The 25,162-nt window shown below is 33.6% G+C and overlaps 3 protein-coding genes across 18 annotated transcripts; 2 read left to right on the top strand and 1 right to left on the bottom strand.

The window, feature by feature from the left end:
- The first annotated feature begins 3,985 nt into the window (after positions 1 to 3,985).
- On the top strand, positions 3,986 to 11,070 carry LOC115980571. The gene is made up of 5 exons (XM_031102806.1): positions 3,986 to 4,400; positions 9,799 to 9,906; positions 10,000 to 10,054; positions 10,153 to 10,284; positions 10,372 to 11,070. The coding sequence occupies exons 2-5, from the start codon at positions 9,803 to 9,805 to the stop codon at positions 11,068 to 11,070; spliced, it is 990 nt and encodes a 329-aa protein (XP_030958666.1). The 5' UTR covers positions 3,986 to 4,400; positions 9,799 to 9,802.
- An 80-nt stretch (positions 11,071 to 11,150) lies between these two features.
- LOC115980570 (protein FAR1-RELATED SEQUENCE 5-like) lies at positions 11,151 to 12,144 on the bottom strand. Its single transcript, XM_031102805.1, has 3 exons — positions 11,798 to 12,144; positions 11,308 to 11,695; positions 11,151 to 11,168 (listed from the first exon to the last, which is right to left on the bottom strand). Exons 1-3 carry the CDS (start codon positions 12,142 to 12,144, stop codon positions 11,151 to 11,153), a joined length of 753 nt encoding a protein of 250 aa, XP_030958665.1.
- Positions 12,145 to 19,008: 6,864 nt separating this feature from the next.
- On the top strand, positions 19,009 to 24,857 carry LOC115979979 (cysteine synthase-like). Of its 16 annotated transcripts, none has more exons than XM_031102126.1 (11): positions 19,009 to 19,026; positions 20,378 to 20,434; positions 20,553 to 20,662; positions 20,813 to 20,900; positions 21,305 to 21,568; positions 21,649 to 21,786; positions 21,880 to 21,931; positions 22,457 to 22,536; positions 23,796 to 23,855; positions 24,032 to 24,112; positions 24,670 to 24,857. In XM_031102126.1, exons 2-11 carry the CDS (start codon positions 20,396 to 20,398, stop codon positions 24,754 to 24,756), a joined length of 999 nt encoding a protein of 332 aa, XP_030957986.1. In that variant the 5' UTR covers positions 19,009 to 19,026; positions 20,378 to 20,395; the 3' UTR covers positions 24,757 to 24,857. The 16 variants fall into 16 exon arrangements, with proteins under 16 accessions (XP_030957986.1, XP_030957984.1, XP_030957988.1 ...); XM_031102124.1 differs by having other exon boundaries at positions 19,010 to 19,031; XM_031102128.1 differs by lacking the exon at positions 19,009 to 19,026 and adding an exon at positions 19,060 to 19,118 and having other exon boundaries at positions 20,813 to 20,870.
- The last annotated feature ends 305 nt before the right edge of the window (positions 24,858 to 25,162 follow it).

Raw genomic sequence — 25,162 nt, 5'->3', positions numbered from 1 at the left:
CGAATGGAGTAGTAAATTTTTAAAGTTATGTAATTTAATATTGTGGAAGTAAAGGTTGCATGTTGTAGTATATATTCACGCTTTTCTGAGTTTTCTCCATTAATTGCAAACCAAATGTGAAGAAGAGATATAAGAACAGAAGAAGAGTTCTTTTCTTTTTCCCTTTCCATTCTGTCTTTCTTGGTGTGCTTTGAGAGTGTGTCCATCAACTTCCAATAAATTGGTTCATGGTGAGAATGGTACTTGCCAACAGGATGATGTCATTTCAGTTTTCCAAACTTCAGAAAATTTTGATAATTAATTATCCAACTGATGGCCTTAATTGGATTCCATGATGCATGAGAGACATGGGTAAAGAATTAAAGATAACATGGAGTCATAAGATGAAGCATCTGTGATTCCAAATCAAAAGGAAGCCTTGCAAAATGTTCGAAAGAAAGATCAACAAGCTCTACATTGATCTATCAAGGTTTGGATGAAATCATATTTAAGAAAATTTCAAATGCAACTTCATTCAATCAAGCATTAGATATTCTTCAAAACTCTCCAAACATACTTGACAAGGTGAAGAAAGTTCATTTTCAAACATTGAGAGACAGGTTTAAAACCTTACACATGAAACAGTTTAATTAGTTTCAATTAATTTTTCAATTGTATTGACTATTGTAAATCAATTAAAAAGACATGGTAAAATTTTGGATGTTGTCTCTTTGGCCCAAAAAAAAAAAAAAATCCTCTAGTCCTTGGTTTCAAACTCTGACTATATCATTTTGGCAATTGAAAAGTAAAATAATTTAAAGTCGATGACCATTGACTAACTCATAAGGTCTTTACAAGCCTATAAATAAAGGCTTAACAAGAAGAAGTATAGCTTTTGGAGTAGGTTCTACAATCTAAACTAACCTTGAATGAAAAATGGTGACTTGAAAGTAGTCAAAGAGGCCAAGGACACAGAGGTGGTTGAGGAAAATGATCTATAATTTGTCAAATACTCTTAAAACCCTAAAGAACTTTTCAGTTAAACTTATATATTGCAAAATCTCCACTACTAAAACTCTGCTATTAAAGTTCTGTTTTTCACAACAATGCCAAATGGGTACTACAACCAAAGTTCTATAACTAGAACTTTACTTCCTATAATAAAAACAAAGGGACACATAATGCACTATTTAGAATCTATTATGCCAGCAGTATTACCAAACCTTACCTAAAAATATATATAATAATTAAATTTAGGCAAAAATCCAAAACCGATCCTTTATGTTTCAACTTTTGTTATTTTAGTCCTCAAAATTTCAGTTTTTTCATTTCTGTCCTCTAACTTTCAAAAGGGAAGGGGAACGACATCATTCCCCTTAATTATTTTTTTTTTAATAACAGTTTTTGATTTTTTTTAATTACAAAATTTAAAATGAAAAAAAAATAGAGCCTAAACGGTGCTATTTTGGCTTACTTAACGGCACCATTTAACTGAGAAGTAACAAAATATTGAATTAACAAAAATTGAAAGTTTGAGAACCGAAATGACAAAAGTTGAAACTTAGAGGATCATACATTATTTACGTTTTGTCCATTTGTCTAATAAATTTTATTTAAAGTATGTTTGGTATAGTTTTATTCTCCTTATACGTTTAGCTCGCTTATGTACCAAAGTGCTCTATAATATCCTTGTATTGGTTGATATGTACTATATTAACTACTAAACTAGTATCGATACCCTCCTAAAACATACCATATAAAATAATAGTCTATAACGGCTTGAACAGATTGTATCGAGGATTTTTATGGTATTTCAGGGGTTATGAGAAAAATAACTTTTAAAAGTTATAAAATATATTATTTGAGCTAATACATTGTGTTAATGTATATAGGCTAATATTTTGGCTTATAACCGTAAGAAGAAAGAATTGGGTTTATAAATATATAAATCCTACTTTTATAAACATATAAAGAAAAATGTGTTCATACATACCAATACACACAAATAACAATAATCTCAAAATTTCAAAACGATACACTGGTATTAACTAATATCAAAATATATCATTCCCCTGATCAAATCCAAACAACTTCTGATAAAGTATTGACTACTTTATTATGTACAATTTTTTGAATTTTTATTTATTCTAGATATAACTATACTTTTGTTCAATTTATTTTTATGCCAAATCATATTATATCATATACTAAAATTTGGGTTTTAAAATCGTAGTTGCTATAAGTGACTCAATGTATATGATTTATTACGAACAAAGTTTCTCTCCAAACTAGTTGGTAGAGAAACCTTTCAAACTTCTCATATGTTTTTATATTGAGTGTGAATTTTGAAATTCTAGCTGTTGGATTGCATTTCTTATTATATCCTTCATGCTTGCAAAATTTCAAGAAGATCAAAGATCAATTGTTATGTCATAAACAAATGTTAAAATTTTAAGTTTTTGTGATCTAAAATTGTGTATAGAAAATAAGTTTATTAATCGAATAGTAAATAACATCCGATTTGAATGAAATTTGATATGCATGTTAAGAACATAAGGATCATGAAATTCAATAGTTAAATTTCCAAAATTCACACCTAAAAAAGAGATATATGAGAAGTTTGAAGAGTTTCTCACCAAATTAGTTTGAAAAGAAACTTTGTTCATTTGTTACACCTTGTATAATAGGATTTTGCCATGTAGCTCTTTTTTTTAAAAAAAAAAAATACATCATGCCGCTCACTATTATTTATTAAAAGTGTTTATTTTATATAAAATTCTATTACCAAAATATTAGAAAACTTTTTAATTCTTAGCATAGTTTATACTCCATTACATAAGTTTCAAAAATTTTCTATTTCACCACTCTAAAAGTTTCTCTGATAGTGCAGTGGCCAAGAGTTTCTCTATCACTAGCAAAAGTTCGAGTCTCCAACTTCTCCTAGGTTGTAGAACTATCGTCCCTTCCTTGGAAGGTGGTTCTGTCCCTAAGGGTAACATGTTTATCATAGGGATTATGGGCATTCTTTTTTGGGGGGCTTGGGAAATCGTTAGAGTTTAGTTTTTCCTTCTTATGGATAACCTTACAAAATATTGGAGTTGTCTTTCTTTTTCAGAGAGGGAAGACTCTGGTTTCATCTAAGGAGCTAGGTGCAGATGAGTTTGTTATGGCAGGAAAATTCCTGACAAAACGCACTTTAAATATTAACACGATAGCTATGACTTTCAAACCTTTGTGGTAATCTAGGAATGGTTTCAAAATAATAAAAAAAACCTAGGTGATCACCAACTAATAAGTTTTATTTAGTTGTTAGTGTTACCAAAAGTTTTTTTTTTATATAGAAATCATCTTGCTTTGATTTTTTTTTTTTTTGGTTGTTGTTGTTGAGAAGATTGTTTCGAAAAGTTAAAAGGGAACATTATTACATTTTGGACTAAGAGAGGACATTGCTATGTTTTAAACTAAACGAGGACATTAATTGCGGAAAAATGATATTTGTCCCCCAAAAAATATAATCCATAAATTTTGTATAGGGTTGTATTTACGTAATTGGTTAAAAAAAAAAATATTTTTGGAATCTTTTGACTTACTTATTATATTAAATATTATTGTAATTAGGCTTTTATTCTCATAATTTATTATTTATTATAAAGAATTAAAATTGATTATTTTTGAGTTTCTATTGACCACTTTTGAATAACAAATTTCTTAAATATTATATTATTTTAAGTATTGACAATTATTATTGCTGGGGAGATAAAAGCACTTTGAGTAGACTCATTAAATAGTCTATATATATATATATATATATATATAGATATATATATGGGTCATTCTACTGTACCCCAAAAAAAGGGAGGGTACGGTACCCACCTATATTTGGGCCGTTATTTTCTTATGGTTTTGATCATGTCCGTTAATATAATTTTAAAGGTTTTTGGTTACCGGTTAAACAGGTTTTAAATATAAACAAAAAAAATTAAAACATTCATCAGCCCTGTCCGCCTTTCTCCTGTCTCACGTTTGCGTCTCTACCCATTGCTCTGTTTGCCTCTCTAAACAAAACCCTCACAGAGCCTCTCTAAACAAAACCCTCAAATCGTTTGCTCTGTTTGCCTCTCTAAACAAAACCCTCAAATCGTTGATACCACATCTGCGGCGCAACCCACAAAACCCTCAGAGCCCGGCGCACCCACAAACACTCAGAGCCCGGCGCACCCACAACCTCAAATCGGAGGCGGTCCTTCTCATCCAATCCACTTGTCGGCGCCGCTCTCTAGCTTATTAGCTTCCAATCCATATTCAAATCAGCGGCGCACTCATATCCAATCCAACTCGACGGTGCTTCATCTCTTCCCGGACGACTCGGCGGTGCTTCTTCTCTTCCATTCTAAATCGGCGGCGCCACCCACAATCTTCAGGTTCTCTCTTTACATACGATTAACGCTGATATGGGTTTATATTATTTCTCTAAACTTTGTGGGTTTATGATATTATTGTTTTGTTTGAGTTTCGGTTCTTATATATTTGACAAATTAATCTTTACACCAAAGGGCTTGTCAGTCCACCATTGATTGCCTGGATCACTACTGCCATGTGAAACGAAATTGTAATAAGGTTGCCGATGCTTTGGCAAAGAAATCCCGGGTTGGGCTAGAATTAGAATGTCAGGTTTGGGTTGAAGACTTACCTGGGGACATTATCCCCCTTGCTCTGTTTGATTAGTTTTCTTATGTTTTAATAATAAAAGCATCGGTCTGTCTCACAGACCGGTTTCTCAAAAAAAAGAAAAAAAAAGTCTTTACACTTTTGAGTTTGGAATGTGAGACGTGGGACCCTTATCCATAAGTTGGGATAAGATTAGATTTGGTTGGGAGTGTGGGGAGGACACGATACTATGGACCTACAGATTTAGGAGTTTTTTTTTTTTTTTTTTCGACCACCTTGGCAGTAAGAACAACCATCAGCGTAAATTAAATGTTTACCAATGATCGGAGACAAGAAGAGCGAACTGGAAAATATGGAAGTCCAAGGCTGCAATACCTTAAAGAATTGGTGAGTCAGTTTCAAAACTCTACTGATGAAGGTATTATACATCATAATCATATTGATGACTTCTTGCAACCTTGGAAAACAGTTTGTGCTGTCTGGTTTGTGTTCAGATGTGCTTTTCTGATTTGCTTATTTGTTGAAACTAGGGAAAAAAGTTTTCTCTTTTTGGTGTGGGGTGCGTCAAAATAAGCTCAAAAAGCTATTTCTTTTTACTTGTTGAACGCACTTTGCACTTGAGTGGGGAGAGTCAGTGGGCCATTTTCTTCTTCAATGTTGCATAGTGTATGAGTTATGGACAATAGTGTGGAGTTTGTTTGGTCTTATTTGGGTTATGCCACAGGGTCCTTGATTTGTTAGCAGCCTGGCAAGGTACCTTTGGTAGAAACGGAAATATAGCTTTTCGGAGGGCTGTGTCACATTGCATTACGTGGTGTCTTAGGCGGGAACAGTATGCTAGATGCTTTGAGGGATGTGAATGGTCTATTATTGAGATTTAGTCTCTCTTTTTTTGTACTTTACTGGACTGGAGTCTTGCTTTTAAACCTTTTCCCTGTCCTAATTTTCTAGATATGCTTGAGCATTGTAATTTGAAAGATTGATTGTACTCTTGAGTACACCCCTAATGTACACGGGTGTTTCCTTTTTTATCAATAAAATTTTCGTTACTTATCAGGGAAAAAAAAAAAAAAAGGTATATACAATTTTCAAGGTACTGCCTACAATGATTGACTGCTACCTTCTAAACCCTAGTTGTACATGCAGATAACCGGTCTAGTAAATGGGCTTTATGGATTCCATAGATCTGATATGACCAGAGCTACTGATGTAATATTTACTGCTGAGTTAAGTTGATGACTGTTGATTGTTTATATCCTTTATCACCAACTTCAATTGAATGGTTATTGCAACAAGGAGTTCTAATGCTCTACTCTTGTCTCTCACAATATGAGGATTTCTCCATGTTGGTTCTAACTAAATTTTCTATTTCATGGAGTATCTTGTTTTAACCGTTGAACAATTACTACTATGGCAAGTTTTGTGCCACTCATTATTGTACAAACTTTTGCCTCAACTGACTTGTGCTTATGAGTATACCAAACTTGCTGAGCAATTTTTAGCAATGGTCTTTGGCAAATGGCATCTCTTGCCTCAGTAAGAGAGGAAGGAAAGTGAAGTCGTGTCTAATCCTGCATAGGTGCTTGAATTATTTTGTTTATTAAAAAAAATTTCTGAACAATTATGTTTTGCTTTTCTAGTTATTGGTCTTTTTCTTCAGTCATTGTATTCATAGGTTGGAAGCCATGATACAAGAGCCTATTTCTCTTGAGAATGCATACTATAAGGCAGTAAGAACACCAATTTCAGTGTTGGTTTGTGCTATTTTTTTGAGTTGGTTTCCTATTTTAGAGTTGGTTTCTCTAAAATTTAGAATTTGAAAGAAGCCTGGTGAGTTTGCTCAGAGTTTCAGTTGCAGATATTTTATCTGTCTGATGTTCACCATAAATTGAAGTTGTAATAAAAACAGCCTTCCTAATTAGATCATCTCCTGTATCAAAACTGTGTCCCTCTTTTATCTTACATGCCAACAGGACAAGTATTGGAGTCACTAAACGTCTAAACCAAACCAAGCTGCCACATTAAGCTAATACCAACCGGCACCAACCCTTCATTTCCTGCTTTCTGACTAGTGCCTCCCCTTCTAATTATTCAACACAACCCAAACCAAACCAGTCTAGACCATGCCTAGCCAAAACAGAACTTAACCAACCACTAGCTCTAACTTCTACTAGTTTGCCAAAAGCCTATAGACATTTACTTTATTGGTAAGTTACAGATGGACCCATTGAGTTTTCAACCCATAATCGAGACATTTACAATCAAAAAACTTGGGGAATCATAGGCTTCAAATTGATTTGTCAACGGAGGATGCCTTTCAAGGAAAAATCCATGATAATGCATTTTACCACTCATCTATCTCTTACATGAGTAAGGCATGAATGATACCAAAGGCCTAAGGATAAACTTAAGGATTAGGATTAAAATCCCCCGGTGGACTTTGGTGGAATGGCATTAAAAAATATAAATGTGCAAATGAGACACTTGAAGGAATGTTTTGTTTTTAAAAAGTGATACTTGAAGGAAAATTGTTTAAACGTAGGTAACAACCAACAAAAAGCTGGGAAATTTACATCAGAAAATTCCTTTAGAAAAAGATCCACAGAAAACCCTCTCTAATGTAGTTCTTCAAATAGAACCATCCAACTGAGAACAAATTAACCAAAACTACACCCAACGGTGGAGGCTGCTTTACAAGGAACTGAGAGAACTAGGGAATCCCTTTTCTCCCAAAAAAAAGGGAGAAGAAGAAAAAAGGAAAATGTCCAACTAACTTGCATCCAAAAATTATGATAAACATTCTCACAATTGAATGATGAAACTCCTAAGTCCTGTCTGGATTTAATGACTCTTGACTTTGTACAAGCCCTAGAAACTTATACAAAACAAATAATTGATTTTAGAAATGGATGTCAAGTTGCATTAAGTGCAGTCCATCTCCACAATCACCCCACTCATTAGTCATCACATTGGAATTCAACTATTAAACTACCTTTATGTGTCAGCCTATATAATATGTCAAGTAGAAATAGAAAATTCATTAAAGAAAATGTCAATGTGCAGTATAAAAAAGAATTAATATAGAACACGAGCATGCAAAAAATAAATGCATAATCTAAACTAGCAATTTTCAGTTAGTCACATGTAAAGTAATATAAAACAAGAACCATGATAAGTCGAACACAAGTGGAGTTAGATAAATGCAAGACCAGGCAAAAGTTATACATACATCATCCTGCGCCTTTCTACTTTCTAGCAGTGTGGCTCTGTATAGTCCCTTGAGAATTCTTCTGTCTTTTATAAATTTTAATATCAAAGCCCTCTTTTCTACATCAATTATTTTCTTTCAAATAAGAGTATTTGGCAACTCAAACTTACATTATTGAAAGAGGGAGTACATGGGAGTCATTCTCTAAGTCAATTCAAGAAGATCAAACAAAAATGGGATGAATTTGTTATTGATGCCACCTCTGTTTGATTCCTTGCTCAACTTTCTCATTCCTTGGCCCTGCTTATTTGGATATTTGTTGATGCTTTTTTTTTTTTTTTTTTTTAATTTAATTTTTTTATATTATTTTAAAACTACATTATCAGCTGTTAAATATCATTTTATTACCTTTTTTTTTTCTTTCAATTTTAAATTTAAAATTTTTTAAAGTTGAAAAATCATTTCAACACTTTTTTCTCTACTTGATGAAAAAGCTACTACTAAGCCAAGGCCTAGGGGTGTTGAATACTTCATAGATTTTGATGATTTAGCAGGTTTTGCATAGGTTGATGCTTTGGCTAAAACAAGTGCATTGTAGTGAACATCAACTAGTTTATAGCTACAATTAGATTCGAAACAAGTTTGTGGGGAGTAAAATTAGCAGTTGTCAAATTTTTGAGAATATGATTTTATTCAAAAACACTTCTTGATTGACTTCACTGCATTTCCTTAGTTACTCTTCTAATTAAAGAAGTATTATTTTAATTTTTTCACTTATTATCTCCATTTTTTTTTTTGGGTATAAAAGGAATTCATTCATAACTTGGTTCTTATGCCAGGCATGCTTATGTTATCATAGTGGATTGTTGTTGTATGTGTAAGCAAGCTGGGGAGTCTATGATCACTTATTGTTAAATTGTTCTATGGATAGAGATTCATAGTCTTTCATTTTATGCCTCTTTGGGGTGCAGTGGGTTATGCCAAAGAGGGTGTAGATTTGTTGGCATGTTGGAAGGGGCAGTTTTCTAGGCAGAAAAATGGTGATATTTGGAATGCAATTCCTGTGTCATGGGGATTATTTGGAAGGAACAAAATAACTGGACATTTGAAGTCCTTGAATGATTAATGTTGGCTGTGAACTTGATTTTTCGACATTGTATGATTGGATGGCTCCCACAAGTGGTCATTCTGTCTCTAGTTTGCTGGATTCAGATGCACCTTCAGTTCACAACCCGTGTATTTGATGGTGTTTCATCTTTGCTCTTTTTCATGTGAATAAAAACTAACTTAAAGAAAAAGAAAATCCTGATAATCTTTTGGGATTCTATTTTTTGAGCTCCTAATCACTTTTCCTCTTTGTATCTTGAAACCAGTTGGACTTTTTTTCCTCCACTACGAACATGAGTACCTAATGTTCTTTTATAAAGTACACAGTGATGAAAGACAAACGAAAAATTTGCAACAATAAATTCAAGAATAAGAAAATAAAGGATGGGACCTAGGATTTAGCACCTTGGCTTGCTTGGATTCAAAACCAAGTGAAAGAAAATGCTAGGAGTCAACACCTAGGGTTGGCTAGGGTTGGCACCAAACAATTGAAATAACACTAGTGAAAACTTTATTATCAATTAAACTTTGTCTTATAAAATTGAACCCAGGGCTTCTTAATAGAGTTCCAAAACATTGCTTACAAGAAAAGAACTTTAACTCTTGATCCATATAGGAAATGAAAATTACTAATTAAGAGATTGGGCTTAGGTCTTTAGGCCCAATTGATAGCAAACTCCTTATATCTTGTGTCCACATCACACAAATTTATTTTATGTTTAGTTTCAAAATTCACCTTTTGTCTAGTTTCAAAATTCAACCATGAAATATATTTACTTTTTAATGCATGTTATTGCTTACCTTTTTTTTTTTTTTTTCATGCTATATTGTGATAGGAGTATGGGGAGAGTGAAGAACATTGAAGAGCAAGATGCCATTGAAGAGCAAGATGCTCTCCAAGTTAGGCCCCCGAAAAGACCACTTGGAGCATTTATAATTTATTAGTAAGATTCATGCAATTCAGTATATATTTACTTGTTTTATTTATCCTAATGTTATATTCAAGAAAGTGAGTTTTGTTCAATTTGGATTTTTAGTAAAAGGCAAGTAGAAATGATGAAAGCTGAAGGCATTGTCAAGATAAGTAAAGCTGTAAGTTGAATAATACTTATATTTTTTTAGGTTATTATTATTTTTTAGTTCACATATTCATGGACATCATACTTGAGTATGAAAATCTAAAATTACAGGTTAAGGATGAGATTACAAAAAAGTGGAATAATCTTGATGACGACTCTAAATTAGAGTATAGGAGGGAAGCACGTGAGAATTGTGAAAATTATGCAAATCTAAAACATAATATTCCTTGCAAACCACGTAAAGTAAGTATTTACCTACGAAACTTTTAGAATGCATCACTATGTATTAAATTTCGTTATAAAACCTTTTTTATTTATTTTATAATGCAGGTTTCATTAGATACTCGGTGTACCCTTGGTCGCGTTCGTTCGATGGTTAACAAATTGAATCTAAGACAAAAATCTGTCATTCAAGAGTTAGGGTTTGGTAGTTTGTTGGATTTAAAGTTTATAAATTTGGATAGAGATTTATGCAAATGGTTAATTGATCATTTTGACCAAAATTCATGTGCATTGGATATTTGTGGTAAGAGGTTACCGATTTCCACTGAAGATGTAGAATATATTTTAGGAATAAGATCAAATGGGGTTGATATATCTATTGTTGGGAGCGCAGAAGAGATAAATCATATGTGCCAACAATATGGATTAAATGTGGAAGGGGATATACCAATTAAGCTCTTAGAGGATGAGTTGAATAAGATGGAAACATTTGGAAATGAATTTGTGAGTTATTTTTTGCTGTTTATAGTGGGTACTTTATTATGTCCCACTACAAAATCTTATATGAAACGGTCTTTTGTTTTAATTTGCCGTAATGTTGAAGAGATTAGAAACTTGAATTGGGCAAAGTTCATGCTAGATTTTCTCATTGATTTTCTCATTCAAGGTGTACGCAAACATAAAGACAATAATCTTATAGCAGTTGATGGTTGCGTGTCGTTATTAATGGTAATATGTAGTAAATTCATCTGGTGTAACATATCGTACCATACACCTAATAAAACTTTCATATACTTTATCATGTAGATTTGCAAAAGCATTCCTTTCAAGATGCCACACACATAAACGATGTCGAGAATTTGGAAAAACCGTTTTAATAGCTCTACTCATTGCTTTGTCCCCATCTGTCACAATTGAAATAGGGGTCTTATTGTTCATTGCTACAAGCATATTTTGCAACACCCAAGTATATGTTTCAACGGTCTCATCAACCAATAATCCAAAACCAAATACTATAGTTTGCCGATGGTGGTTGACTCCTACCAATATAACAAGGGGTTTTTTGTATACATTTGTCTTATATGTTGTATCAAACGCGACTACATCTCCAAAACATGCATAATCTAAACGACTTTGAGAATCTGTCCAAAACAGATTAGCCAAACGGCTTTCTTCATCAACAGTGTATTTAAAAAAAAATGAGGAGTCCATGTCTACTTTTGCTTGTAAATATCCCAAAGCACATTCAGCATCACCATCTCGCGTATTGTTGTTGCGAATTGCCGCTACATAATTGTAGAGATCTTTTGAAGTGAACCCTATATTCTCGTATCCTCCAGCTTGTTGGATCATATGATCCATGATTTGATTTGATTTGACCCCAACATTATGCAATGCTATAATCTGAGCCTTATCAGAATCCTTAATAGTCCTATGTGAACGGAGAAATTGAGTCTCAAATTGCGGAACTAAGTCATGATTATGCTCCCTTTTAAACTCTCCTACCACCTATTCACCTAACTTTCGTTCAAACCTAATACGAAAAGCGGCCTTGCAACCACTTCTTGTTATTGGTCTCTCACGCATGCAATTTACATTGGACTCATTTTTCCTAATTCGCAACCCTTCCTTTGCACAAACCCATCTTCTAGAAGTCACAATGTTATCTTTATTACGTTTTATCTCATCTTTACGAATACTAAACCCAACCAACTTTGCATATGTGTTATAAAACTCTCCACCATCATCTAGGGAACTGAATTTCAAACCAGTTATTTGGGCATCAGTCAACTGATCTATTCCTTTTTCGAGAATAGTACTCCAATGTTTTTCCAAATCAATAAAATCAGTCTTCCCTTCGTTCTCCGTATCATGATCCATGTGAACCAATATATTATTCCTAAACAAAGAAGATGTACAATTTTCAATTTAAAAAAAAAAGAAATAAACGTTTAACTATCGCTTTAAAAAAAATCTGTCTACAAATTCTCACAAACACAACTTCAAACTTCCGCCCATTATCATTAAGCAGTTATAATGTTCTCCCTCCATCCCTATCCTTCATAGCAACAACTATTTTTGTATGTAGCCTCTTAATGAACGTTGTTGTATGTTTTCAGGATAAAAGTTTGCAATCAAAGGGTAGGGGACGTGAAGTCCGTGCTACAAATGATATACCACCATTTTGAAGTCCCTTCATGTTGACAACCTGGCTGCTAAAGTTCATTATAAAGTCTACATTCCTAACAGAGCAACATCATCTCTGGAGGTAATTATTTCATGTTGTCTGGATCTAAATATATGTTAGAATGTATTGTGGGAGTTGGATTTGGGAAGTGTCTTCCTGAGTTTAGTAAGCCTAGATTCACATGTTTAATTTTTTTAGTACATTCTGTGTAAAGAGATCAAAAAATAATTAAAATTTATTCAATGGTTAAAAGAGTCTATAAATACACGCGTGAGCGCGTGCTCAGAGTCTAGTATTATATGATTTATGTTTGTCTTTTGTCTTTTATCTTTTGTCTCTTTGCCATTATCTTTCTTCTTCTTTTCTTTTTTCTGACACTGACCCATTCACCAATCCCACTACCGACACAATGAACTTATTATCCACTACCGACAAACACTTTTATCATTTTTATTCTTTGAAAGTTGATTCAGTTTTCCTTTTGCTGTGAGCCTTTAACTTGTCCTTATTTTGTTGCCCAACTACCACACAACAAACAGTCAAACACTGATATTTTCTCTAATCTCTAGAGACTCTACTCTCTCTCTTATCTATATAATATAGTCACACAGAGTCACAATTCACAAAGACAAACACAGACTCATCAGTAAGATAGTCACAGAGTCACAGAGCCAAAAAGCCAAAGAAAAATAACACAGGCACAGATTCCTCATCAGTAAAAACACAAAAACCACAAGCACAGATTCTGAGATTTTGAAGGATAGATTAAATACTTGACTGTGAAGGCTGGAGCAGATCAAAGCCAGCAGCGGCGTCACGGCGAGATGGGTGTCGCGTGGTGGGTGTGGCCGTGTGGGTGTCGCGTGGGTCTGCGAGATGGGCCTCGCCGCTCTCGCGAGGTGGGGCAGATCAAAGCCAGCAGTGGCGTCACGGCGAGATGGATGTCGCGTGGTGGGTGTGGCCGTGTGGGTGTCGCGTGGTGGGTGTGGCCGTGTGGGTGTCGCGTGGGTCTGCGAGATGGGCCTCGCCGCTCTCGCGAGGTGGCGACGTCACGGTGTGGGCAGCAGCAAGATTTCAAGCTCTTACCTCGCGTTTTGGCAGCTTCACTCACGGCGTGGGCAGCGGCAAAGTCTCTCCCCTCAGACTTTTTTTTTTTTTTTTTTGAAAAGCCTGTCACTCTGTCTTGCCTCAGCCTTCTTTTCTTTGTTTTTTTTTTTTCTTTTGTTTTTCCGTTTGGACTTCGGAGACAGGCTGCTGGGTTTACATTTTTGGACTAAACCCCTTGTCTTTTTACATGTGGGCTGGCCGGCTGGGAGGGGTCCAAGCTTTTTGTAAGGGGCTCATGTCTCATATATATATATATATTTTTTTTTTCCTGAAAATTAACCTACTTAATTAAATTTTTTTTTTTACATGTGGGCTGGCCGGCTGGGTTACAATTTCAGAGGGGGCCCAAGCTTTTTGTAAGGGACCCAAGTCTTTTTTTTTTTGAAAATTAACCTACTTAATTTTATTTTATTTTTTTATTTATTTATTTTTTATATTTACATGTGGACTAGCAGGCTGGGTTACAATTTCAAAGGGGGCCAAGCTTTTTGTAAGGGGGCCCAAGTCTTTTTTTTTTTTTGAAAATTAACCTACTAAAAAAAAATGGCCCAGAGGAGCCCAGGCCCCCACCTGTGTCTATCCCTAGCCTTGCGAAACCAAAAGGAAAATAAAAACAAAACAAGATTAATAACAATTCAGCAATACAAAAGTCAAACAGCCAAAACCCCAAATGGAAAACTAAAAAATAAGGATGAGATGTACTGAGATTTTAGTGACGAGAAACGGTGGAGACTTCGAATAAAAGGGCATAGAAAGAGAGGAAAATCGGTGGCTGTTATCACTGACATTGAAGGAAAGAAGATTTGGGATGAACTAGGGTTTTTTTTGGGTGTAGGATCTTGTGGGCTTTTCAGCTTATAGACCGTAAATTGAAAATTCAAAAAAATAAAATTGCAGGCATGAAGGATTTGAACCAGAGTTGCTCGGCAAAAAATATACCAAGTCCCTGCTATGGCACTATCTCTGACGTTAAGACATTGCCCTTTGCGATTGAAGGAAGGTCGGGAAAGAAGACTGGACCCGATGTTCCAGATCATTACGAATCCTAAGCCAATTGAGTTATCTCGTTTGGTGTGGGCATGAGTTGAAGTATAGAGATGAAAATTGACCTTTTAATAGACAATTATGTTCAAATTACACTGTTTTCATATTTTATATGAACAAATACCAAATGGCTTTAGAATGACAAGTTTGTATAAATTTTGCGAAACCCTGAGAGAGAGAGAGAGAGAGAGAGACAGAGAGGTGTTTTGTGGCATCGATAAGTCTTCAACAACAAAAACATTTCATTGTTATTACGGCTCTCTTAGACTTAGCTAGTGTAGGCTTTGCTAACTCAAATAAGGCTCACACTTATCACTGTGGTCAATGTGCTGAACTCTCAATGACAAAATTATTTTGATAATTTTTTTTAAAAATGACTAGGTTATTCGTTTTTGGTAAAGTCGGCCAATTGTCCTTAATTGTTTGTAGCTTTTTTATTGGTACTTTTTGTTATTGTGGAAATTTTTTGGGATGTTTATTTTGTTTTGGATGGGTCTAAATGTAATAATAATTTTATGATACAAAATTACATAGACACTTTAGTTGGGGTGGTTATACCCGTGTTGGATACAGTCATATGACATTTTCGCACATGTGGATCTAATGAAAATGCCTAAAAAATATAAAACCTGGTATAGTAGCCTTGATTGATGACTATTTCATACTAGATCTGTAGTTTTAATTCAAGTGTTTACTAAAAATTTTAAAATTGTTAACAATCTTTGTAGTGGATTTTTTGCATAACTTGCTAATTGTATAGTCACCCTATTTCCAACCTTAGACACCACAATGAACACACAACTATGATTAAGTTGCAGATGTTGTATAAGAACAATTAGAAAGCACATAAGGTTATACATCTTCGGTTTTATAGTATATATTGATGACGCATAGAAAACCAGTAGGCTGAATGCTTCGGGTTTCAATGGGCTTGAGATTGCTTGGAAGGCCTGAAAAGAAAGAAGCACAAGATCAAAGATGATTGGGGTGAATTGGCCAAGAAACCTCCAATGCTTAAGTTAGTTTTCTGTCTTGAAATCAGGAATTCCAACTCTATAAGTGGTGAAAAACTTACTTTGATTTCATATGGCTGAGTCCTTTTATAGTGAGTTTTGGAGTGGTTACTTGTTTAGTAACTTCCTCAACGTGGATGGAAGTTAGAAGGTTCAGATTTAATTGGTCACAACTGTCATCAGAAGTTAAGAACTTAGTGGGAAGTTAGAGTCAGATGCAATGTTGGTACTACTTAATGTAATAGTGGAACCATTAAATGTGAGAAAAAAGTAAGGGAACAACCAAATGTGAGAAAAGAACTGTCACATATGATGTTGGAACTGCACAATGTCAGGATGGAACGGTCAAATGTGAGAAAAAAAAAGTAAGGGAACCACCAAATATGAGAAAAGAATTGTCACATGTGATATTAGAACTGCACAATGTGAGGATGAAACCATCAAGTATGAGAAAAAATTAAGGGAACCATTCAATGTAACAAAAGAACTGTCATATGTAATATTGGAACCGCATAATGTGAGGATGGAACCGTCAAATGTGAGAAAAAAAAGTAAGAGAACCACCAAATGTGAGAAAAGAACTGTCACATGTGATGTTGGAACTATACAATGTGAGGATAGAACCATCAAGTATGAGAAAAAATTAAGGGAACCACTCAATGTGACAAAAAAACTGTCATATGTGATGTTGAAACCACACAATGTGAGGATGAAACTGTCAAATGTGAGAAAAAAAGTAAAGGAACCACCAAATGTGAGAAAAGAACTGTCACATGTGATGTTGGAACTGTATAATGTGAGGATGAAACCGTCAAACGTGAGAAAAAAGTAAGGGAACCATCAAATGTGAGAAAAGAACTGCCACATGTGATGTTGGAACTGTATAATGTGAGAATGAAATCGTCAAATGTGAGAAAAAAGTAAAGGAACTATCGAATGTGAGAAAAGAACTGTCACATGTGATGTTGAAACCGCACAATGTGAGGATGAAACCGTTAAGTATGAGAAAAAAGTAAGGGAACTACTAAATGTGAGGAAAGAATTGTCACATGTGATGTTGGAACTGTACAATGTGAGAATGAAACCATCAAGTATGAGAAAAAATTAAGGGAACCACTCAATGTAACAAAAGAACTGTCATATGTGATGTTGGAACTGCACAATGTGAGGATGGAACCGTCAAATGTGAGAAAAAAGTAAGGGAACCATCAAATGTGAGAAAAGAACTGTCACATGTGATGTTGAAACTGCATAATATGAGAATGGAACCGTCAAATGTGAGAAAAAAAAGTAAGGGAACCATCAAATGTGAGAAAAGAACTGTCACATGTGATGTTGAAACTGCATAATGTGAGAATGGAACCGTCAAATGTGAAAAAAAAAAGTAAAGGAACCATCAAATGTGAGAAAAGAACTGTCGTATGTGATGCTAGAACTGCACAATGTGAGGATAGAACCATCGAGTATGAGAAAAAAATTAAGGGAACCACTCAATGTGACAAAAGAACTGTCATATGTGACGTTGGAACCGCACAATGTGAGGATAGAACCGTCAAATGTGAGAAAAAAAGTAAGGGAACCACCAAATGTGAGAAAAGAACTGTCACATGTGATGCTGGAACTGCATAATGTGAGAATGGAACCGTCAAATGTGAGAAAAAAGTAAGGGAACCATCAAATGTGAGAAAAAAACTGTCACATGTGATGTTGGAACTGCATAATGTGAGAATGGAACCATCAAATGTGAGAAAAAAGTAACCTGGTATAGCAGGTTACCTACTAGTGGGTACCGTACCCCCCCTTTTTTTGGGGGGGTACCGTAGAATTACTCATATATATATATATATTAATAGGCAAAGTTTAGAGAACGTGCCTTATTTAATTTTTAATTTTGTGCCAAGTGAATTACTAGGTATAAAAATCGAAGAGTCCAAATCTATCTTTAAACAGTCATGGAACTTCATTTTTCTCAAAGGGCTTCCTTAGTTCCTTTACTTGAATCATCCAGTGTGAGTTCTCAGGAATTAGAATGGGCTAATTAGGCATTGCCGACAGTTTTTTTTTCTACTAAGCAACAACAAAGATAGGACCTAAACTACAACCAACAAAACATACACATTATTAGCCAACATGCTATGAGGCTTAGAAAGACAATGTGAGACCTTTCATAAAAGGCTTTATAAAGCTTTCGTGTGGACTTAAGCAACATAGGAACCTAATAAGTTTTGAAATAAAGGGGGACCATCCAACACTAGTGTATGAAGTCATCTATAAATTTGAGGTTCTGCTTGTATACCCCTTTGGATAGTTATTTATCTTTGTATTTTCTACTTGTGCAGCACAACAATAAGATCACTATCCGGAAGATAGATAGGACCAAGCAATAAAATGACATCGTAGAACCATGTGTATTAATGCATAATTGGTTCTCATCCATAATAGCAATAGTTTTGTTATTAATCAAAGTTAGGTAGATTGTGGCTTTTTTTTTTCCTACCGATGACCTTGCCATTGAGGTGGAAGAGCTGTGGAGGAGATAGAGAGAGAAATAGTAGGTGTATAAATTTTTTTTTTTTTTTTGGAGTTTAGAAATAAGTATGGAATGTATTAAATAAAGAATAATAAATAAGATCAATTAGAATATTAGCATTAATGAGTTTTTTTTTTAAATCCTTAGATTTATTTAAATCTAATGGTTTAAAAAAAGTGTAACTCTAATAACTTGAACCCATTTCTGTCTCTATCTCTATCTCTGTCTCTGTCCCTGTCTCCTCTCTCTCTCTCTCTATATATATATATATATATATAAAATTAATTAATTAATTAATATATAAAGACATATTTATCCTAAAAAGCTCGCAGTTGAATTGCCACCTAGGGAAAGAGTTTGAGCCAATTATAAGATTCATATTAGTTTTGTTTTTTTTTTTTTTTTTGAGAGTTGTTGGTTGCTTGGTAATTATGGGTTTAAAAATTAAAACTTCACTTTGTAATCAAATTGGTGTTTAGATTGTGTGTAGTTTTGGCTCTATTTGAGTGAATAAAGAAAAGTTACCATTGGAAGAGACTTTTGCAGTTAGGAATTTATTTGTGGTGGTTTGTTGATATTATTAAAAAAATATATTTGTTAGTCCTAATTGAAATTACTTGATATCATTAAAAAAAGACTGTTGTTAGTACTGATTGATTAAAGTTTTTTTTTTTTTTTTTTTTGCTGCAGTATTGATCATGCTTTTACTTTTCATTTATTTTTTTTAGTGTATTCTTTAAAATAACACTTTCGGAATATGAAAATTAGTGCAGAAAATTGTAACAAGTTATTCAGAATCTATAATAATATATATATATCAAAGCAGTTTTGTCTTTTGTTCAGCTCTTCATATTATGCTTTGGGACTTGGGAGCCTTCACGATAATTTACGCATCCACATTATTTTTTTAATTAATTAATTTTTTGAACGTTTATTTTGGGTTGTCGATTCTTTATCTCTATCAGACAAGAGAGCAAGTATTTTGTATTTTTCTTTAGTTTGACTGTTAAATGTTCATGAAATTGATTGATCCCTTATTGGGTACTTACAAATTTCTCTGTTGTCGCTATGTTTGGTTTCAAACCTGTCCTTTTAGAGTAGTGAGCTATACTGGGTACTTGATATTTCTAAGCTTAGCTACTATATCTTTCTTCTGGGTAAAGACTAGCTTTTGATAGTGAGGCATTTTTGGGTTTTGACTGTCTGGTAGTGAATTTTGCAAATGTTATGCACAATTGAACCATTTTTCTTATTTATATTTTGTACTCCTTAGAAGAACTACTATGAAGTAGTTGATATTTCTTTGCTATGCTTTGTTACTGTTGGTGGGTTATTGATGTTATGCTGTTTTAGCCTTGGAGTTATGGGTGATTCTTGGAATCTTTGAGTTGGGTGCTTGAAATGTTTTAGCTATGATTCTGTTCTGCGCTCTGTTTATGGAGATTATTGAAAATCTCAACCTTTGGGGTATTTTGAGTAATATAATCTGCTTAAAATATCTAAACTATTCTATGCTTTCTGCTCTAATTTTGTTGGCGTTTCTCAAAAATTTGACAAATATTGGTTTTTGAGCTTTTTGGTTAAGGTTTGTATGATTATAATGCACCAATCATTGGATTTGAGTTTGGCTTTCTGCTCTAATGTGCTCTTAAAAGTTTGGGTTGTTTATGTCTTTTTTAATTGCTAAGTAAAATAAATGGATATCAATTATAAAAAAAATTAAAAAAAAAACCCTCAACTTTTGAGCTTTTGGTGAATCTAGAAACTCTGAATTGAAAAATATTTCCTTTTGAGCCTTTTTTTGGTGGGTTTTTCTTTGTTTATGTTAATTCATTTCTGATTGTGAGTAAATCTTGGCTTTGGTTTTAGAACTTTTAGAGCTCCATGTTTAAAAATCTGCCCCGTAGTTTGTTTTACGAGATTCGGTACTCATATGAATTTAATTCTCATTGTGTTTGAGATCATAGGAAGGTCTTCATATAAAATCTTGTACATGTTGATATATCTCACATCATGCTAAATTTTTGTAATGATCAAAATTTTTGATTTATTTTGCAGTTTTTTTACTAACTGAAAAAAGGAATTGGCTCAGTGAAAAACAAAATGGAACAATAATATTATTTTTCATGATTGTGCAAATTTGCCCATCATATTTTTTTTGTTCTTTATATGCAACTGCAGTCTACTTCTTTTGAAGTTTCGTCACACTCATTTTTCTTTATCATTTTGTAGTATTTTTAAGAAGATAAGATGGAAGACAAGTGTGCAATCAAGAAAGATGTTACAGAAGTATTCTTTTTTCAATAGAATTAATGCTTTAATGTTGCTTTTGTTTTCATTATTTTGTATTATGAACGCTTTTGCTCTCATATTCCATTTTGTTAATGGTAATTTTTGACTTGTGCAGCTGATAGGCAATACCCCAATGGTATATCTCAATAATGTTGTGGATGGTTGTGTAGCCTGTATTGCTGCCAAGCTTGAGATGATGCAACCATGTTCCAGTGTTAAAGACAGGCATTACTCTTTATTTAACTGTTTTTTTATTTTATTTTTATTTTTTTATATTTTTTTATTTTGATTTATATAGTGTGATTTACAAGCTATTGTATTTAATTGACAATCTTTAGTTCAGACATGCATTTGAATTCAACTTTTGGCATGTAGGATTGGATATAGTATGATAAAAGATGCAGAGGATAAGGGTCTGATTACACCAGGGAAGGTTGGTAAAGAAATCTCTACACATCTCAAGGTTTCTTTTTTTGGTCATACAGGTTTTTTACCTTTCAAATTTTCTTCTTTCTTGGTTGATTATAAGAATTGAAACCAAATAAAGTATATTACTACAATTGCTATGATGGCACCTGCATGGCTTTTCATTTGGCATTTGGTACACATTTTATTGCATACTGTGCTGATATTTAACCTCATTATGACTTAAAGTGAGACTTGGATGGCCTCTCTGCGATTTGTTTCACAGTTTTGTAATGCTCATATTACAGGGTTTTTCACTTCTACTTTTAATTCTTTGTTTTTATTAGTTTCTCTTTAATACTTATATTTAATTGTATATGAGATATTGCTATGTATGTAGTCCAGATTATAGAACTAACATATTTTTCATTGATTCGGGACATGTTTGAATAATGGAAAAAGACTATTCTCATGGAGATAACTAGTGGCAATACTGGCATTGGGTTGGCTTTCATTGCAGCTGTCAAGGGTTACAGACTAATACTTATCATGCCAGCTTCATATAGCATTGAGAGAAGAATTGTGTCCCTAGCTTTTGGAGCTGAGTTGCACCTTACAGATCCTACCAAGGGCCTTGATGGTGCTTTTGAGAAGGCTGATGAGCTCTTAAGCAAATTCCCTAATAGTTATCTGTTTAAACAATTTGCAAATCCTGCGAACCCACAGGTATTGTTTACATTTGCTATATTTTGATATGGATAGATGATTGACACCATTAATAAATCATTCTGTCATTCTTGGTTCAGATCCATTATGAAACCACTGGCCCAGAGATATGGAGAGATTCAGCAGGGAAAGTTGATATTTTGGTTTCAGGGATAGGGACTGGGGGTACAATAACTGGTGCAGGGAATTTCCTGAAGGAGAAAAACCCAGAGATTAAGGTCCGTTTGTGTGTGTGCTTGATTCTTAGAGAGAGAGAGAGAGATTATTTTATACTTTATACTAATGGTCCACTTTCTCCTGTATAAATGTAGGTGTATGGGGTAGAACCGGTTGAAAGTGCAATCTTGAATGGAGGACAACAAGGTTAGTTAATGTTTAGCACCTTCAATTCTTTATTCTTTCTTGGTACTTTTACCCTTCTTATGTATATGTGCAGTCTTTGTGATTGAAAATTTATTATTAAATCTGTACTTGAAAAATTTTCTACATTTTCCAAATTTCACCGGTATCATTTATACCTTTAGAATATAATAATATGAGATATTAGAGGTGTCTAGACTCTAAACCAAAAAAGTTGGAACTTTATCGGATGTGTGATTTTGTTAAATATCAGTACGTTGTGCAGGCATCAATTTGGTGTGTTGTTAGGAAATCCAAGGTGGTTGGACCACCTTTGTTGGTTTTTAAATTAAAAATTTCAGGGCAGGTTCTTTTTCTTTTATGGGGATAGAAATTGCACATGTTTGAATAGTCAAATCTTTGTATAATTTGTTTGGCATAAATTATTTTCGTTATATGTGATATTTATTTAACCTATATGATTTCTTTGGTTTGCATTGATTTTCGATGATAGTTCTCTAACTATTTGCATGCATGCACATCTCATAGGCAAGCATCTGATTCAAGGAATTGGTGCTGGTTTTATCCCTGATGTTCTGGATGTCAATGTGTTTGATGAAGTTATTCAAGTGAGTTTGGAAACCATTATATTTGCATTCATCTTGATTTTACATGTATAATATCTTCTTGTGCTATAATTTTGTAATATTACTAGAGCAGTCTGAATATATCATAAAAATGGGAAATGCAATTACAATAATCTTGCAATGAGGCACAACCCATTATCATCTTTGCACTTGTGTAATCAATATGATAAAATTATAAGTCCATTTTGGACGTTTCAGACAATCAAGCTTCTTAGTCCTTAAAGACATTAGGTAGTTCATTTGTTTAGGATTTTGATCATGAAAGGTCTTTTCTAATTTATTTGTCTTGGGGTTTTTATTTATTTATTTATATTCTTTTTATTAGTAAGGTTCATTTCAGTTGTAGTTTTTCCAAGGTATATCAACTAGGCATGAGTTGGTTTTATGGGGCTTGCAGTTGGTCTGGTTCCTCTATATAATGAACAACTTAATTCTTTCTGAAAACTTACTCCTTGCTGGCTGCTTTTTTAAGTATGTTTAAAAAAGAAAAGATCAAAATCATGTATTCTTCAGGTTCAAAACTGTTTTTATTGGCAATCTTGATAACCAATATAAATGAAGAACGCCAACTCTTTCAGAGAAGTTGGTCCTCTGTGCCTACTTTTGCAAGTATATTTTAAAAAATAAAAAGATTAAACTCATGTTTTGTTTAGGAGGACTTTATATTGAGAATGAAAATTGAATATTTTATTGGAGATCTTGTTCATCTTCTTTATTTCCTTTTGTCAAGGAAGGCTTGGAAAGGAAAATGCATACATTTTCACAAAATGGATCATTCTTGTAAACTTTTTCTTTTGGGATTGATCTTCCATACTCAATATCTGCACTATTTTAATATTATAGTATTTAATAAGAGAGATGCTTTGGCAAAATGATAAAGAATGCTCTGACAAAATTTGAGTGTTCTATTTCCATGGAGTTTGTTAGGCCTTTGTGCAAGTGTCTAGTGACTGATATAATACTTCTACCTCAAATAGACACTGGAAAGACACAGAGAAGACTTTGGACATTCCTGTTACATATTTAAGTAAAAGTTGCAAATGCTTGTGATATTTATATGAACCTATTAGATTGGTAGTACAGGAACATAATTACAACATTTGCTTTGTAAATCTTGTCAAATCATAACAAGTCCCAGCTATTTTTTTTTTCCATGACAACATTTCTGATTTCTGTTAGCTGCTACTACAGGCATGGATTTCCTTTCAATGATTTGTGATGTTTTTGGTAACTTTTTTCAGGTTTCAAGTGAGGAAGCTATTGAAACTGCGAAGCTGCTTTCCCTGAAAGAAGGTTTGCTGGTATGGAATTATCTTAATTAGATAATATGTAAAGATTCTAGAGGAATTCCTTACACTTCCTTTTTATTTATTTATTTGTTTTTGTTACACATAATTTCTACAGTTATTTTGTTGCTACTTGCTGGTCTCTTTGGTTTTCCAACTCTCTGTTGAAAATGGGAGCTTGTTTATTTCAGGTGGGGATTTCATCTGGTGCTGCAGCAGCTGCTGCAATGAAGGTGGGAAAGAGGCCTGAAAATGATGGAAAACTTATTGTTGTAAGTCTTATTGCCTTCTTCAAATTAATATAGAATCTCTGTTGCATGTTTTTATTATTATGATAGTCTGCTTAGGTTATTTTAATTCAAGCTTCACATCAGAACCCCTTTAAATATGTTTTGGATGACTCCTTTTGTATGCTCTACGGAGTCCTGACTGCACATTCTAGGATCCATATTTCTTCATGTCTTCCAAAACCAGGAGATGAAGAGTGTTGTAGAATACCATATTTATTTTCAAGCTGTCCATTACTTTTGCATAGCTGCAGGTTGTGTGGCAATAATATTGTATACAATATTGATCAATTTGTTGTAATTTAAGTTATAGTTGTGAAATGGTAAAATCGTGTTTTTAATTTTACAATTTTTATTGAAATCGTGTTCTCAAAACATAATTTCAGCTAACATAGCATTGTGTGTCCGGATTTCCCATACACACTGTGTGTAATTATCACCACTCTTTAACCTAATTCAAAGTTTGAAAAATATACTTGTCGGCATATATATGTTTAACCCAATTATTTAACTATTTCCTTTTGATTTTGTGTGCTATGCAGGTGATTTTCCCCAGCTCTGGAGAACGTTATTTATCTACTGCACTCTTTGATTCCATTAGGAGAGAGGCGGAAAACATGACTTTTTAGTGATGTCTTTATTTGTCCATTTCGCTGTGCTGGTTTACCGAAAGAATAAGAAACTTGCTAATGAAATGTTTGCATTGTTTATGAACAATTTATTTTATTTATGAGACTTTATTTCATTCATCAAATAATACAGTAAACAAGTTGAATGGAGTAGTAAAATTTTAAAGTTTATATAATTTAATATTGTCAGAATTAAGGTTGCATGGTGTAGTATATATTCATGTTTTCCTCCATTAATTGCAAACCAAGTGTGAAGAATAGATATAAGAACACAAGAAGAATTCTCTTCCTTTTCCCTCTCCATTCTATCTTTCTTTGCGTGCTTTGAGAGTGTGGGTTTGTTCCATTTGTGAGTGGTGTTTGAGTGTGTGAAGGCCCATCGACTTCCAATAATGTGGTACAGAGA

This window comes from Quercus lobata, chromosome 3 (genome assembly GCF_001633185.2).
Source record: "Quercus lobata isolate SW786 chromosome 3, ValleyOak3.0 Primary Assembly, whole genome shotgun sequence".
In the NCBI taxonomy this organism is placed as follows: Eukaryota; Viridiplantae; Streptophyta; class Magnoliopsida; order Fagales; family Fagaceae; genus Quercus; species Quercus lobata.
Note: the sequence above shows the minus strand (reverse complement) of the source record. Positions and strands in the feature narration are given on the sequence as shown.